General features: G+C 31.8%; 1 protein-coding gene across 2 annotated transcripts; it reads left to right on the top strand.

Moving 5' to 3' along the window:
* Positions 1-2140: 2140 nt before the first annotated feature.
* On the top strand, positions 2141-15362 carry LOC145727210 (kelch-like protein 17). Of its 2 annotated transcripts, XM_081976708.1 has the most exons (16): positions 2141-2756; positions 4575-4831; positions 5522-5618; positions 5680-5801; positions 7470-7584; positions 8900-9006; positions 9068-9184; positions 9239-9452; positions 9766-9910; positions 9969-10048; positions 11170-11346; positions 11407-11467; positions 11523-11626; positions 11681-11771; positions 11854-12091; positions 15145-15362. In XM_081976708.1, the coding sequence occupies exons 2-15, from the start codon at positions 4598-4600 to the stop codon at positions 12068-12070; spliced, it is 1881 nt and encodes a 626-aa protein (XP_081832834.1). In that variant the 5' UTR covers positions 2141-2756; positions 4575-4597; the 3' UTR covers positions 12071-12091; positions 15145-15362. The 2 variants fall into 2 exon arrangements, with proteins under 2 accessions (XP_081832834.1, XP_081832833.1); XM_081976707.1 differs by having other exon boundaries at positions 2146-2756; positions 11854-15362.
* Positions 15363-15575: the final 213 nt, after the last annotated feature.

Raw genomic sequence — 15575 nt, 5'->3', positions numbered from 1 at the left:
CATTAGAAACACGTCAGATAGAGAGGAATGGAGGGAAACTGCTAAAAACACAACATGAGACTAACATAGAATCACGACGCTTAACGACTAGAGAGAGAGAACTGAGATCCCAATGGTGAGCATCGAATTTGGACTGTATAGCAATGTAGAGCAAAATTCCAAGTGTGGTGCAGCTATACTGATACATACAACAGTTTTTTAGTGTACATTGACAAGTTTTTTCCTACTCTAGAAATAAATGCTACTTTTTTAGGCAATTTTCTCATGATACTGTCCGCATTACCATGAAAATTCGGTTCTGAATCTAGGAAGACTCCCAGGTACTTAATTTGCTCAACTTTCATGAGTTCTTCATTATCAATTTTTATGCTTAGGTTAACGTAATTAAAATTTAACAACATTTTTTCCAAATAAAAACCATTTCGATCTAGATACATTAACACTTAAACTATTATTATTAAGACATACGAACAGTCTATCTAAATCATTATTGACTATTTTCTGCATTTCATGTAAGTCCCTCCCAATCATATAAATCATCGTGTCATCTGCAAACAGTTCTATACTACAATCATTAATCGCATGTTCAATATCATTTACATACAATATAAATAGCAGAGGCCCTAACACAGTTCCTTGAGGCACACCTTATACAGTTTCCAGAGGATCAGATACACTGTTTTTGTATTTAACTTTCTGGCACCTGTTAAAGAAAATATATGAATTAGATTAGAGATAAATTAGAACAAAGTTGCGCATGTACTCTGTGGTATGATGCTTTCTCAAAAATTACAAAATTCCGACTAAATTTCCGGAAGAGACAGAAAAGAGACAACTTACACACATGACACGCGGAGTAAAATTTAGAATCCGACGTTTCGATTTTCCAAACACGAAAACGGACACCCTGTACACTATAATGTCTTGAAAATGGTAGAGCTCGAATCAGATGAGAAAAGGCCACCGCATCATCAATGACGCAGTTTTTAAAACTATTTCTTTCTCCTTCTACAGTTGCCGTCGCATTAGATATAATCAGAGGCGTCCTATTAAAATATTCCCGAAAATATATTGTTAAGCGGTCAAAAAGCCACTTGGCAACGTAGTACGGTTTTTACTTGGACACAATTAAAACAGATGCGGCAGCGGCCAGGGACAGATGGACCTTTTTATATGCTTTTACTAGCCGGCAGTCTAAACGGTGTTGCCAAGTTTAAAAAAATGTAGTGGCGGACAGGGAGACTTAGGGGGTTAGGTTAGGTTCCGTTTTAGTCTGGTGTTTTGGTTGTATTGTTGATGGTCGCAGTTGAAGTTCACATAGTGTTATGAATAAAAAACGTTATTTTGTCAAAATGTCTTTCAAAAAGGTTGGAAAGAAAGGTGTTATCATATACAGCCAAGGCCGTGAAATCGTTAGTAACGTCTTACAATTTATGAAGAAAGAAGCAGAAGGAGTTTCCATTCCTTTGAAAAACTTGTTGTCTTTTATTTTCTTTATTAAAAACGACGAAAATGTTTCATTTTACTGATAAAATAATAGCACGCCACTGACTGGCTGCAACAACTTGGAAAGTGACGAGAGCAGCAATATTTAAAGCGAGACGTACAGAGATCGTGACATCATCGTTTGATGACGCCTGTGGCCTTTTCTTAGCTGATTCGAGCTATACACTCTCTGTACATTAATAAATTTTTTGTTTTATTTTGTAATTAAAAATTTTCTTTGTTTATGTAGGTATTTAAAATACTGGAACAAAGAGCTTTGTTCATACTTGGTGTATAAAATTAGATGCAGTTTGAGGTCGTTTATTGTGCACTGATGCATATTTTTAAAATAAAACTAAAATTCTTCAAATTAAATCCTCTTAAATATTTGTAGGTGTTTCATTATGCTTGGTGATATTTTATCATTATTTGAATTACCATTGGGTTATGGGATATTTTTATTGTATCCAGACTAGTAAAAAGGCTATATTAGAAACAGAAATGGAAAGTTTGCCCGCGAAATGCGCAAGGTCAAAGTAATAAACTAGGGAGAGGCAAGCTCAACAACGGTCATTGCCCTAACACGAAAAATCCATATCATTTCCGGGATAATTTCCAAAGGAAACGGTGAATTTGGGGTGTTTTAGTTGAAAGGAGAACGCATGAGCCATGAATTTAGGTCAAATTCTTCCATTAATAGTAAATACACACACCCTATATTGACCTACGCATTTTTAAGATAAATTTGTGTTTTTATTTTGTTAATACATTTTATTTTTTAGTCACTAGTCGTAAATAACAAAAACATATTAATTATTATTATTAATATTCACTGGTTGCTGACATTTTATGTAATAACATACATTACAACGAATACACACAGACCAATTAATAATTATCTATAACAATTAATGATTGTGTGTTTGACGATTTTAAGATTCCCGATCCAAACAACATGCGTATTTCGCATATTCAGGAGCGTCGATTTAACTCATTCCATTCTAAACGTCGAGCCTGAATCAGTAGCCAGGCGTCCCGACGCGACGTCCAAAGAAAACGCGCGCATTTTTTTTGCTAAACTACGTTATTTTCCTATAACTTAAACTTTTTCAAAGTGGATTTTAAATTATTGTACAGTGCGGTTTAACCACTGTAATAATTAAAACAGATATTTAAGTGCGGGTTTCAATTAAAGTTAGTATTCCAGTTCGTGATAATTCATAACAATAATATTATTTACTTGGATTGATTTTTGCAGTAAATTTTAGAAGGTAAGTTTTCTTATTTGCGTAGCATGAGCGTGACTGGTGCTTTTCATGTTTCTATTTTAAAGACTATTTATTCTTTTGTTCCTAATTTTCTTTGTGTGACCCACGGAAATCTAAATTAACACATAAGTGCTCAACTAATTTAAACAATTTCCTAGTCATTATATTAGATGTGTGTTAATACAGATGTTTATTTTTATGTTAATAACAAAGAAGTGCTCTAAATCGTTTAATTATGTGTTAATTGTAAAAATTAGTACTTAATTTAATTTAAAAGCAACCTTAGGAGAACCTTTGGCATTTAAAGGTCCCTGTTGGAGTTAATGCCAAATTTATTGCTTATTTGCCTTATTTATAGGTTTAGAGTTTGATATCCAATATAGTACCATATAATATAAATATTGTGATATTAGCAAAAATTGCAAACAACAAGATTTTTTTGAATTAATTTAGAATTAAAAACAGAGTAATGATGGGCGTAAACTTACCGTGTAAAATTCAGTGTGACAGGAAATTTATGGGTCTAACTGAAATTTGCTTGAAGGATCTTATTTTCTTGTCATGGCTGTCATTAATTTGTAGACATAAGTCTGAATGATTACACTTTGCATGCACCCCCTGTATAGTAGCGGCAATGTAAAATGACGGACTGTAAAACTTCCATGGATAAGTTTAGCAGTTCTTTACAAACATTTTCGCTTTCTTTCAAATTTTTCCTAACTTTCACCGTTTCTGAGTTATTTAGCAAAAACTGGTTTGACGCAACAAATTTTCAAATTTGTTTGAAATTTGGGCACCCGGTTGTATTTTTGGGAACCACTCAAATTAACCGTCTTTAGCCCTTTTTCTAGTGTCATTGATCAAAAAATTATATCTCAAAAATTGCGTACTGGGTGACAAAAACAGTCATAATTTTTATGCGCACCCTGTATACTAGAAGCAAAACCCTTACTGCACTCTTACAGAGTTGGGTTAAGGAGTTGATTAGGAACATTTTTGGTCACGTGCAAATTTTTCGTAACTTTCACCGTTTCTGAGTTATTTAGCAACATTTTCTTTTCAGGGGTGTAGAGTAAAAAATTCTGTATTAAAATGGCGTACAGGGTGACAAAAATAGTGAATTACCATAATTTTCTTGCACATTCTGTATACTGGAAGCAAAAACGGTCTTGCAAACTTACGGTGCTGAGTTAAAGAGTTGATTAGGAATATTTTTAGTCTCCTGCAAATTTTTCCTAACTTTCACCGTTTCTGAGTTATTTTGCAAAAACTAGTTTGATATATACAACAAATTTTCAAATCAGTTGTAATTGGGGTTTGAAATTTTAACCTCCTGTAACTCTAAGTTATTTTTGGGAGTTCAGGGTGGTTCAACCACTTAACAGAACCGTTTTTGGCTCCTTTTTCCGGTGGTGTCAAAAATTCTGTCTTAAAAATTGTGTACGCAACAGGGTTCTACACCCTGTATACTGCAAATAAAAATGGTCCTGCAAACTTACGCTGTTGGATTAAGGAATTGATTAACTACATTTTTGGCCTCTCACAATTTTTTTGTAACTTTCACCGTTTTTGAGTTATTTAGTAAAAAGTTTTCCGTTTTTGAAAATCAACTATTCACTAGTCAGAAAATTCTATTAACAATGTATCACCTTTGTATTTTTTTTTTACTTTTGTCCTGGTCTATAATTTTTTTCCTATCTGCAAAAATATAGTCGCCACAAACTGTCTAAATATACGGACCAACCTTGCACATTAATAATTATATTTATCACAAGACAATAATAATAAAAAGTACTTTAATATACTTTATTTAAATTTTAGATCTGAAGACTTAAAAACGGACAATGATGAACAACGAGTTAGTAGAACCTGGAGTAGCTCCAGACCGACTGCATTTACCCCAAAGCCCTGGAACTACCTCGAGAATTACCTCTATAGTTTTTGAGGCTGCCACTCAAACACCGACCACGGAAGGAATAGATTCGCCACTATTTACCAATAAGGGTTATTGTCTTAAAACCGCCGAACATAGTGTCAATGCACTAGGTAATATACAACGAATGAGGCAACATGGACAGGTATTTACTATTACAACTTACTATTATTTTTTTCAATATTAACAAACATCGCAAACTATACTGACTTTGCAAATGTTAAGGAAGTTTTATTGTCGTAAAAAAAAAATTATCTAAATGAAAATTATTATTACAGATGTTCGATTTGTTTGACAGGCTACCGTCCCAAAATGTTTTAATTACATCATACAACAAATCATTATGGTTTATGTATAATAAACTACTATCTTAATGGGTTTTACCATAAGAACTGAGACTATAGTTTGATGCAAAAATGGACCGCAATGACATTTTCATTGTTACTAAACAATTTAAGAAACTATAAATATTTTCATAGAGGTTTTTCATGTTTTTGACGTCTGCAGATTGTTGTAAGTCACCTTTAGAAGATTTAAATATTTCATTACAGCCAAAACAACAAATATCATATTATGGTTCATATTCGCTTGAAATATAGCACTATCGTTTTGCCATAAGAACTGAGATTATAGTTTGATGCAAAAGTAAACCAAAATGACATCTGTTACTAAACAATTTAAGAAACTACGAAGTTTTTCAAAGAAGATTCCATCTTTTTAACACATCTGCAGATTGTTGCAAAAGCCATCTTTAGAAAGCTTAAATATTTTAACATTCTGCTTTCAATTTGAAGCTTTAAAGAGTTACAGTTATACATACAATTTTTTGTTTTAGTTATGCGATATAGTATTAAAAATAGGAATAGAAAAGTTTAGAGCACACAAAGTAGTGTTGGCTTCAGTTAGCCCCTATTTTTTCGCCATGTTCAACGGTAAGCAATTTTCTTTAAGCCATTCATTAAGTGCCCTGTTTAAGTTGTTTCATAATTATAGGTGAGATGAAAGAACAAGCCCAAAGTGAAATAACCATCTTTGATATGGATGCCACGGCTGTAGATTTACTCTTAGATTACGCATACACTGGCCAGATTACTATAACAGTCGATAATGTGCAGGTATTTAAATAATTTTATGTCCGACCAAATGTTTATATTACTTAGCTACAAAATAAATTTAACATGTACCTACTTTATTCCCGCGCGGGTATAATAGTAGTATATTATTCAACGAGTATGTAATGATAGCTACTACTCACGAAGATGAAGTAAATTATGGTGTTATAGAGAGAGCAGTGTTGCCAAGCCAAAATATTTAATGGCGGTAGAATAATCAGTCAAAAAACGGTAGATAACGGTAGATCAAAACAAATTCATTTATTTTACATTATTATACAGGGTGTCTTTTAATAGTTGTAAAAAAATGTAATCATTGATTCTTGCTACAAATATAAAAACCGTAGGTACTTCAAAAATACAGATTTATCATTTTTTTTATTAATAATTTGTTTTCTAAGTTTTGACATTAGTGACCGATATCACATGAGCGTCACGTGACCATTGTCAAATTCATAAATCTCAAAAGCACTCTTTATATCAAGTACTGCAAGAAAACGTTTCTGGACCCTAATTTTTAAAACTTTTGAACACAGTTTGACAGTTTTAATGTTTGTTGCAGTTGCCACGTGATTGTAAAACACTATTTAGCTAGACGATGAAGTGATAATTGTCAAAATAACTATCATAAATCTCAAAAACACATTTATATCAAATACTGCAAGAAAATGTTTCTAAACCCTGATTTTTGCAACTTTACAGCATAGTTTGACAGTTTTGACGTTAGTTACAGTTGTCACGTGATTGTAGAATACTATTTAGCTAGACGATGAAGTGACAATTGTCAAAATAACTGTCATAAATCTCAAAAACACATTTATATCAAATACTGCAAGAAAATGTTTCTAAATCCTGATTTTTGCAACTTTACAGCATAGTTTGACAGTTTTGACGTTAGTTACAGTTGTCACGTGATTGTAGAACACTATTTAGCTAGACGGTCGTGTGACAATTGTCAAAATAACTGCCATAGTTCTCAGAAACATGTTTTATATCAAATACTGCAAGAAAACATTTCTAAACCCTGATTTTCGCAACTTTTGAACACAGTTTGAGAGTTTTGACGTTACTGGCAATTGTCACGTGATTGTAGAACACTATTTAACTAGACGCTGAAGTGACATTTGTCGAAATAAATGTCATAAATCTAAAAAAATCGTCTTGTTTCGAAACCTGTGTTAAAATGTAATTCTTGCAATTATAGTCAAATTTTGAAAGTGCAAAAAAGGACTTTTTGAATGGGTTGCATACAACATTTTTTATAAAATCGACTTGTTTGTCGACAAAAGCACAGCATAGTGCAAAAAAGAGAAACATTTTGCACTAAAAATCATGAAAAAAGTGTACTTTTTTGCACGATTTTATAAAAAGTTACTTACCAATTTTACCATGGATTTTAGTTATCTTTTAGGTTGATGCAGGCATAAAGTAGCAGTAAAATCACATACTTAGATTTCTGTCTAGTGGTAATAGTTCATTGTTTAAACACAGTAAAAAACTGGTCTGACATAAACTTTTGTACACACTACGGGCATTATCAGATGTTGTGTAGAAAACCCTGGGGACAGTTAAATCGTCGCCTTCAGGTCATAATCATCCATCTAATGCCTTGGATGCATACATTTCTTAAGTTCTGGGGTTCAGATTTTAAATTAGTAAAGCGTTTTGTAGGTATTGTTACCAGCAAGTAGCCTGCTTCAGATGCAAGACGTTAGAGAAGCTTGCTGTAGATTTTTATTAAAGCAGTTGCATCCCTCAAACTGTTTAGGAATAAGAAGTTTTGCAGGTATGTTAATGAATAGTTGGTTTTTAATTAACAAATAGTTTTTAGCTTTTTATGTTTTTTTTTTTTAATTAGGTAGTTGTAATAATAACTAAATTTTTTACTGTGACTGTCACGTGCCCAGAGATACAAACAAACAAAAAATAAAAATGTAGAGTGTGCATGCAAGATATATTTCATGTGGTAAAATGCAGAGACATATTTAAAGTAAGTAAGGCCCTAGGAGGCACCTGCTGTGCTGGCAGAAATTTAAGAAGAAGACAAAAATTGATAAAAAAAGAGCAGTGGATTGCTGATTGCCCAAAAATGTATGGGTTGAACAAAAAATTTACATGGCAAATTGCAGAAAAATAGGTTCAAATGATTGATATGGTTAATTTCCCAGAAACTAAAAAAATACGAACTGATAAAAAAAGAGCGGAGGAATGAATTGAATGAGTTGGTTACTTGCTCAGAAATTTCTGCACAGAAGAAGAGCAGAAAAATGTTTTAAAATGCTGGCTAATTGCCTAGAAATAAAAAATAAAAAAAAAGACGAACTGATCAAAGAAAAGCGGAGGCATGAGTTGAAATGATTGAGTTGGTTAAGTGCCCTGAAATATCAAGAAAAAGACGAACTCATAAAAAAAGAGCAAAAGAATATGTTGAAATGATAAGATTGAGATGGCTATATGCTCAGAAATTCAAAAAAGTAGACGACCTGATAAATGAAGAGCTGAGGAATGGGTTGAAATGATTAAGATGGCTAATCGCCCTGAAATTTCAAAAAAGACGAACGGATAAAAGAAGAACAAAAAAATGTGTGGAAATTAATGGGATGGCTGATGTGCCAGAAATTCAAAAAAGACAAACTGATAAAAATAGAGCGGAGGAATGGGTTGAAATGATTGAGATGGCTAATTGACCAAAAATTAAATAAGAAAACTAATAGTCAAATTGTACGAAATGCTCTTATTAAAACATTACGCTATTAATATAATAATAACTATTTTGCTATTTAGATTGTACAGCTGTCCAGTTTTGCCAACCTCCGAGATCTGAACTAGCAAATTTTTTAACTTAATTTTGAAAATTTTTATTTGGATAACCAAAATTTAGAAAATATCTAAGCTTTTAATTATAATTATTATTAGCAATAAAAACACTGTTACAAGTCATAAACAGCAGCAATGTATTAAAAACTAAACTGATATTTGTTCAAATGAAACAAGTCGGGAAAAGAATATTGATAATTGTTATTATTTATTTAATAAATCATTTGAATAACTTCCAGAAAATAAGTAAACGAAAGTGAAACATTATTTAATAATAATTTCAGATACACATTCCTGCAAGGATTTGCATCATCGATCGCACGTATACGCCTTACAAAACTTTCAACAAGTTATGGCAACTGAAGAGTTTCTGTTACTTCCGTTTGAAGAAGTTAGTTTTACAGTATTTTGTCTATCACAAAATCGATATCTTAAATATTCTACATCAACAGGTTAACGAGTTAGTTTCAAACAGCCAGTTGAATATATCCTCAGAAGAAGACGTATTTACTGCGGTTTTAAATTGGGTCAAACACGATTTAATGGAAAGAGAGAAGTATATTTCTAAAGTTCGTATACGGTTTTTGGTCTAGTAATAACAATAACATGCAATTTAATTACAGTTGATGATTCACGTGAGGCTGCCTTTAGTTAACAGGGAATTTCTTATGACCAGAGTGGATAATGAAAAATTGATAAGAGATAATCACGAGTGCAGGGAACTATTGTTGGAGGCTATGCGGTACCATCTAGCGCCAGAAAGACGGTGTGCAATTTCTACTTCGAGAACTATGGAAAGGAAACCAAAAGGAGCTGATCCTTATGTATTTGCTATAGGTAATATTTTTATAATATTTATTTGCCTCGTTATTTGCACTTTTATTGGTGTGGGTAAAAGCACAGGATAAAAATTGATTAAAAACAAAACCAAACCAACCAAAAGGTGGGGGATGTCGCTGGTCCGAAGACCTAGGTCATAAAACTTCGAAACGACCATCAAAAGATAGATTTTTTAACCTTACGTGATTTTCCAAAATTCCAAAAAATATTTATAGAATTTTCCAAACTATTCGGTAATCAAAGATAATATTTCAATAGGCATATTTTTATTAGGAGGCAAAAAAGTAAACGGTTTTTTTCGATTTTAAAGGTGGTGGCTCCCTATTCGCAATCCATTCCGAGTGTGAAGTTTACAATCCCAAAACTGATTGTTGGAACGCTATAGCACCAATGCAATGGAGAAGATCTCGTTCAGGAGTGACTAGTTTAAGACGACTTTTATATGTGATTGGAGGGTAAGTATACAGTTGCATTTTTCAAGAAAACAGTATTTTATTAAATTGTAATATTCAGGTATGATGGAGCGTCAGATTTAGCTACAGCTGAATGTTATAATCCATTGACGAATACTTGGACTTCGATAACTCCAATGGGTAATTTTAGCTTTAATTATTATTTATTTTCATAAGAACAAGTGGGAAGTGGGAATTATTCTTTATAAAAAAATAAGTTGAGTTCGGCAAAACCAGGCCAGTTTTCAGTTTCACATCTTTGCTAGGCCCTCTAACTGTGTAGTTGGTTAGTCTACTGTACGATAAACGATTTTTCAGATATAGCTGAGGCCCTTCTTTGTAACTCAACTCACTCTATGTAACTATACACATTACATCATTTTTATGGTAAGTGATACTTTCCCGGACGCTCACTTTTTCTTGGCAATCATCACGATGATCTTTACTTTTGAGATCGCGGCTCTAAATAATTTGGTCTTACTGGATCCAAACCACTGCTACCTAAGGTTCTTCAGTCATGAATTTCGTTTCTTTCCTATGGATCTCTTTTCTTGGATTTTTTTCTGCATAATAGTCTTCTTCTTTTTGATAGGACTATGTCCTGTTTATTATGTTGGTTGTGAAACTTTTTATATACTTTTTCAGATTATTGAATAGGAAATTTAATTCGAATTTTAAAAATTCGCTTAAAACAGCCATTTTCTTACTCCAAATTATCCTCCAAAACCACGTGATGTCTGTCACTAATGACAACATTTTGAAACTTGACTAGAAATTGCAAGAATTACATTTTAACACAGTTTTCAAAATAAGACGATTTTCTGAGATTTATGACAGTTATTTTGACGATTGTCACTTCATCGTCTAGCTAAATAGTGTTATACAATCACGTGACAACTGCCACTAACGTCAAAACTGTCAAACTGTGCTCTAAGGCGTTTAGAAACGTTTTCTTGCAGTATTTGATTTAAAATGTGTTACTGAGAATTATGACACTTATTTTGATAATTGTTTCTTCATCGTCTAGGTAAATAGTGATCTACAATCACGTGACAACTGTCACTAATGGCAAAACTGCTAAACTATGCTCTAAACGAGCGTAGTGGCTTTAGTCGAGTCTAGTGCGGGAAAGAGCTTTTACCGCATTCAGTATGGAAAAGTACTTCATTCCACACTCAAATGGGTGCAGAAAAATGCAGTTTACTTAAAACTACAAAAAATTCTACAAAACATAATCTAAACATCTTGAAACTTATTTTTAGGAACAAAACGCTCCTGTTTGGGTACTTGTTCCTTTGACGGTTTAATTTACGCTTGCGGAGGGTACGATGGTGCTTCCTGTCTTAGTTCAATTGAAAGGTTCGATCCATTGACTGGAATTTGGTGCAGTTGTCCTGCTATGAACACTCGAAGGCGATATTGCAGAATTGCAGTTCTCGGTAAACACCCCTTCCTAATATTCCAATTTTATTAGATGTCTTATAACAGAATTCTTACAGATAGTTCTCTCTATGCAATTGGCGGGTTTGATTCTACCAATTACCAAGCAACAGTTGAAAGGTTGGTTTATTTTTCTGAATATTTAGTAGTGTTAATTAAAATGTTTTTACTGCAGATATGACCCTCGAGAAGGTAAATGGGATTCAGTGCCTTCAATGTCAGCTAAAAGGTCTAGTTGTGGAGTAGCGGCTTTAGATGGCAATTTATACTGTATGGGAGGTAATTTCAGTATGCATTAAGATTTCCTTTACTATAGCTTGTGTAATTACTCAGGAAATGACGGATCTGTTTGTATGAGTAATGGTGAACGATTAAATATACGGAGGATGAGCTGGGAACCTGTTACACCGATGCACAGCCGAAGGTATTACATGCAGAACTAAATAACAAACATCATTTTTTTTAACACTTTAATAACTTAACCTAATTATATTTCTTTCTCTAAGGGCCACCCACGAATTAGTAGCATTGAATGGTCGGTTATTTGCTGTTGGAGGTACTGACGGGAGTTCCAGCTTAAATTCTGTGGAAGAGTTTGATGTGAAAAGCAACAAATGGACATTAGTCAGATGTATGATTTCCAGAAGGAGTTCAGTAGCAGGAGCAGTATTAGATTGCATCAATTTAGAGCACGTCTTGAGACAAACTAGATTACCTAGTTAATGAGATAAATGTGATATGTAGGTACACGACGTTAATTATTTTAGCAAATATGATCTCCAAAAAGATTATGAGACTAGTTACTATACAGTTAGGTACCCAATTCGTTCATTAAAAGCTTATTAGAATCAACTATTTATAGAAATTTAAAATTTTGGAATTAAGATATAAACCTCATATTTTGCAAAACGTTAACACATTGTTTAAACTTTATGCTTCTGTCCCATTTATACAGGCTGTCTAAAATTCACTCTATACATATATTATTAAACATTTTCAGATAGACGATTCAAAATTATCTATTTGTTCGAATTATTAAGTCAATTTTCAGATCTGAAATGTAAATTCCACCAAATAATTTAGCTTTCAAGTCACCTTTCAATTTTCAAATGTCAAAACATGAAAAATGCTTTGTTGATTAAGTTTTCAAGTCAATTTATCAGCTTGAAACAAGAAAATGTAAAAATTCTCTATTTGGCCAAAGATATCAAAACGATTTTCATATCTAAAATGTAAATTTAATCAAATTATCTACTTTTCAAGTCATTTTTCAAGGTTCAAATGTCAAAACATAAAAAATGCCTTGTTGATCAAGTTTTTACATACATTTTCCTGCTTGAAACACGAAAATGTAAAAATTCTGTATGCATTTGGAAAAATTTTCAACTCAGTTTTCATATCTGAAATATACATTTTCTCAAATTATCTACTTTTGAAGTTATTCTTCAGGTTTCAAAAGTCAAAACATAAAAAATGGCAGTTTTAACCAGAAATAGAGAGAATTCTCAACTTGGTAAAATTATCACGTCAATTCTCAGATCTGCGAAATGGAAAATTCATCAATTTATCTACTCTTCAAGCTATCTTTCAATGTTTCAAATGTCAAAACATGAAAAATGCTTTGTTGATTAAGTTTTCAAGTCAATTTTTCAGCTTGAAACAAGAAAATGTAAAAATTCTCTATTTGGCCAAAGATATCAAAACGATTTTCATGTCTGAAATATAAATATCATCAAATTATCTACTTTTCAAGTTCCAAATGTCAAAACTTAAAAAATACTTTGTTGATCAAGTTTTCAACGCTATTCTCCAGCTTGAAACAAGAAAATGTGAAAATTCTATATTTAGTCAAATTATTAACTCAATTCTTAGGTCTTAAACATTTTTAAGAATTAATTTTAAAAAAGAAAACAATTTGGGATAGAAAATCATTAATTCTTAAACTATTACAAACTTACCCCAATTTTTAACAGGAAATAAGATACAATGTTCTAATATGTGTGTTAAAATAAACAGAGTGTCCCATTTAAAATAAGCAAGTTGATACCTACTTTCGGTTAAGCAGGAAATAACTGAAACATAAAAACATTTTTATAAAATTTCGTCCTATTATTAGTCAATTATTATTCAACCCTTAGTAGGTAATGATTTAAACAATAATTTATTCGCTAGTTAATTTAAAAAAATTTAAATCACTCTAAATGAAATTTGCTTATTTACAGAAGTGAACAAAGTAACATCAATGTCACATTTACGGGACGCAATGCAAATTTAATAAAACTGTAATTTTAGTTTTTTCTAATAAAAGACTTTGAAATTGAATAAAATATTGAATAAAATATGTGACTTAAACCTGTTTATACACTCGAAGAACTTAGGCCTAATGCCTAATTGTTCTGTTCGTGAATAAATAATGGTTTAAGCCACTTCTTGTTTTAATGAACAGTTTGGGTGGCTAACCTTGTACCTATTACAAAACCAATAAAGCTTTAATTTTTAAAAGACAAACGAAGTGTTTTGCAGTATTTTTTTTCATAGGCTATAGTTAGAACTTCGTTTAATACAATCTCTGGCCTTACATAATATGTATACTGTAGGTAGGTTCTAGATTATTGCATTCTCAGTTCTAAATCTCGTATTGTCATATTGTAGCCTCATTTATTACAAACCATCTGTAGAATCAATGGCCGCATTCATAAGAACACATCGATTAGCAACCGCTAGACAATTTTCTTATGAATGCAATCAAATAAATTGATTACTGATTTAAAAAGCATTACTTAAACATCATTTTGCTCATCGATCTGAAAATCTGATTTTTCGATCGCTAATCGATTTGTTCTTATGAATGCGGCCAATCACATACTTATAACGATATTGCACTATTGCACATGTGCCTAACGCTCGTCAATATTTCACTTAGCTTGGTAGAATATAGTGTCATTTCTTACAGGGTGAATACCTAGAATTACTGTCCTATAATTGATATTAGTTTGCTATTATTTGTTACTACTCTCATTATTAGGAATAGCCACATTCATACGAACAAATCGATTAGCAATCAAAAAATGGATTTTTTTTTGCTTTTTCGATTAATAATCGATTTATTTCAGTGCATTCAGAACAAAAATTGTCTAGCGATTTCTAATCGATGAGTACTTATGAATGCGATAATTGATTTGAAATTGGGCACAGACAATGGAAACTTTACTTGTTGATATAAAATGTACTTACAACATGAGATGGTCGAAAAAAAAACAAATTTTCATGGGGACTGTGATATATTACTTGTTTGGGCATTTATTATTTTGTAAAAAATAATTCAAAAAATTTTCATACATCCGGAGATATCTGACAAAAACCGAAAAAGTAAAATTTCTATTTTATTTTTTTACTACTTTATTATTGATTAATCTTGAAAATCAAATGGCACTTTCTGGAGGCACTTTTTTATGCTCTTCAAGAAAATTTGGGTATATTGTGGTTACATCAAGGAAATAAACCTAAAAAAGTCATTGAAATTTGTCAAATTTCAAACTAATTTTACTGGTTTAAGAAACATAGTGAGGAGGGCTGATTTTAAAGCTATTATTTGCAGTATATGCAAAACTTTACTGCTGACGGTTTTATAATGAAATGTAACATTAATACTGCCAAAAAACCAAATCAGCTTATGTGATGAAAAATTGTTTAATAGGTACCATGCGACTGTGATTTTTTACTGCTGGATGAAGCATCCAAAATTATTTTTCAAATTATAATTTTAGAGATAAATTGTGAATAATTTTTGCAGGTAGCGAAACCTGTAGATATCACCATTATCGATTCGATCGCCGAACCTAATATTTTTTGAACAACTCTGTAATACATTTAGAAAGAAAAATAGGTTAAACAATAATTAATAATAAAGCTTCCTTTTATTTGGTTGACTGGTGTCTTAAGTACAATATTTCATATTTATACACCAAATTTGTATGTACATATATGAAATAAAAATAAAATTTAACCCGACCAAGTACATTGTTTTTTTTTTTGATCCAGGTTGTTTTCATGCAATTTACCTACATAGAATAAAAAGTATTAAGATTAAGATAATTATGTAACAAGTTTATTTAAATAGTTTATTAAAGTAAGTAATAACAATACACAAAAGTAAACATTTATTTGTTGTGAAAGGTTCTACTTCAAAACTGGTTCTCGAAAAATGTCTTCATTATATCCATATGGT

Source organism: Ips typographus, linkage group LG3, assembly GCF_016097725.1.
Source record: "Ips typographus isolate SLU linkage group LG3, UJ_Ityp_2.0, whole genome shotgun sequence".
Classification (NCBI taxonomy): Eukaryota; Metazoa; Arthropoda; class Insecta; order Coleoptera; family Curculionidae; genus Ips; species Ips typographus.
This window is presented reverse-complemented; position numbering and strand designations above follow the sequence as displayed.

Coding starts and splice junctions, on each gene's coding strand:
- LOC145727210 (XM_081976708.1), top strand. CDS start 4,598: ATGATGAACAACGAGTTAGTAGAACCTGGAGTAGCTCCAGACCGACTG. Junction 11,627..11,680: donor CAATTTATACTGTATGGGAG/GTAATTTCAGTA, acceptor GTAATTACTCAG/GAAATGACGGATCTGTTTGT. Junction 11,772..11,853: donor ACACCGATGCACAGCCGAAG/GTATTACATGCA, acceptor TCTTTCTCTAAG/GGCCACCCACGAATTAGTAG.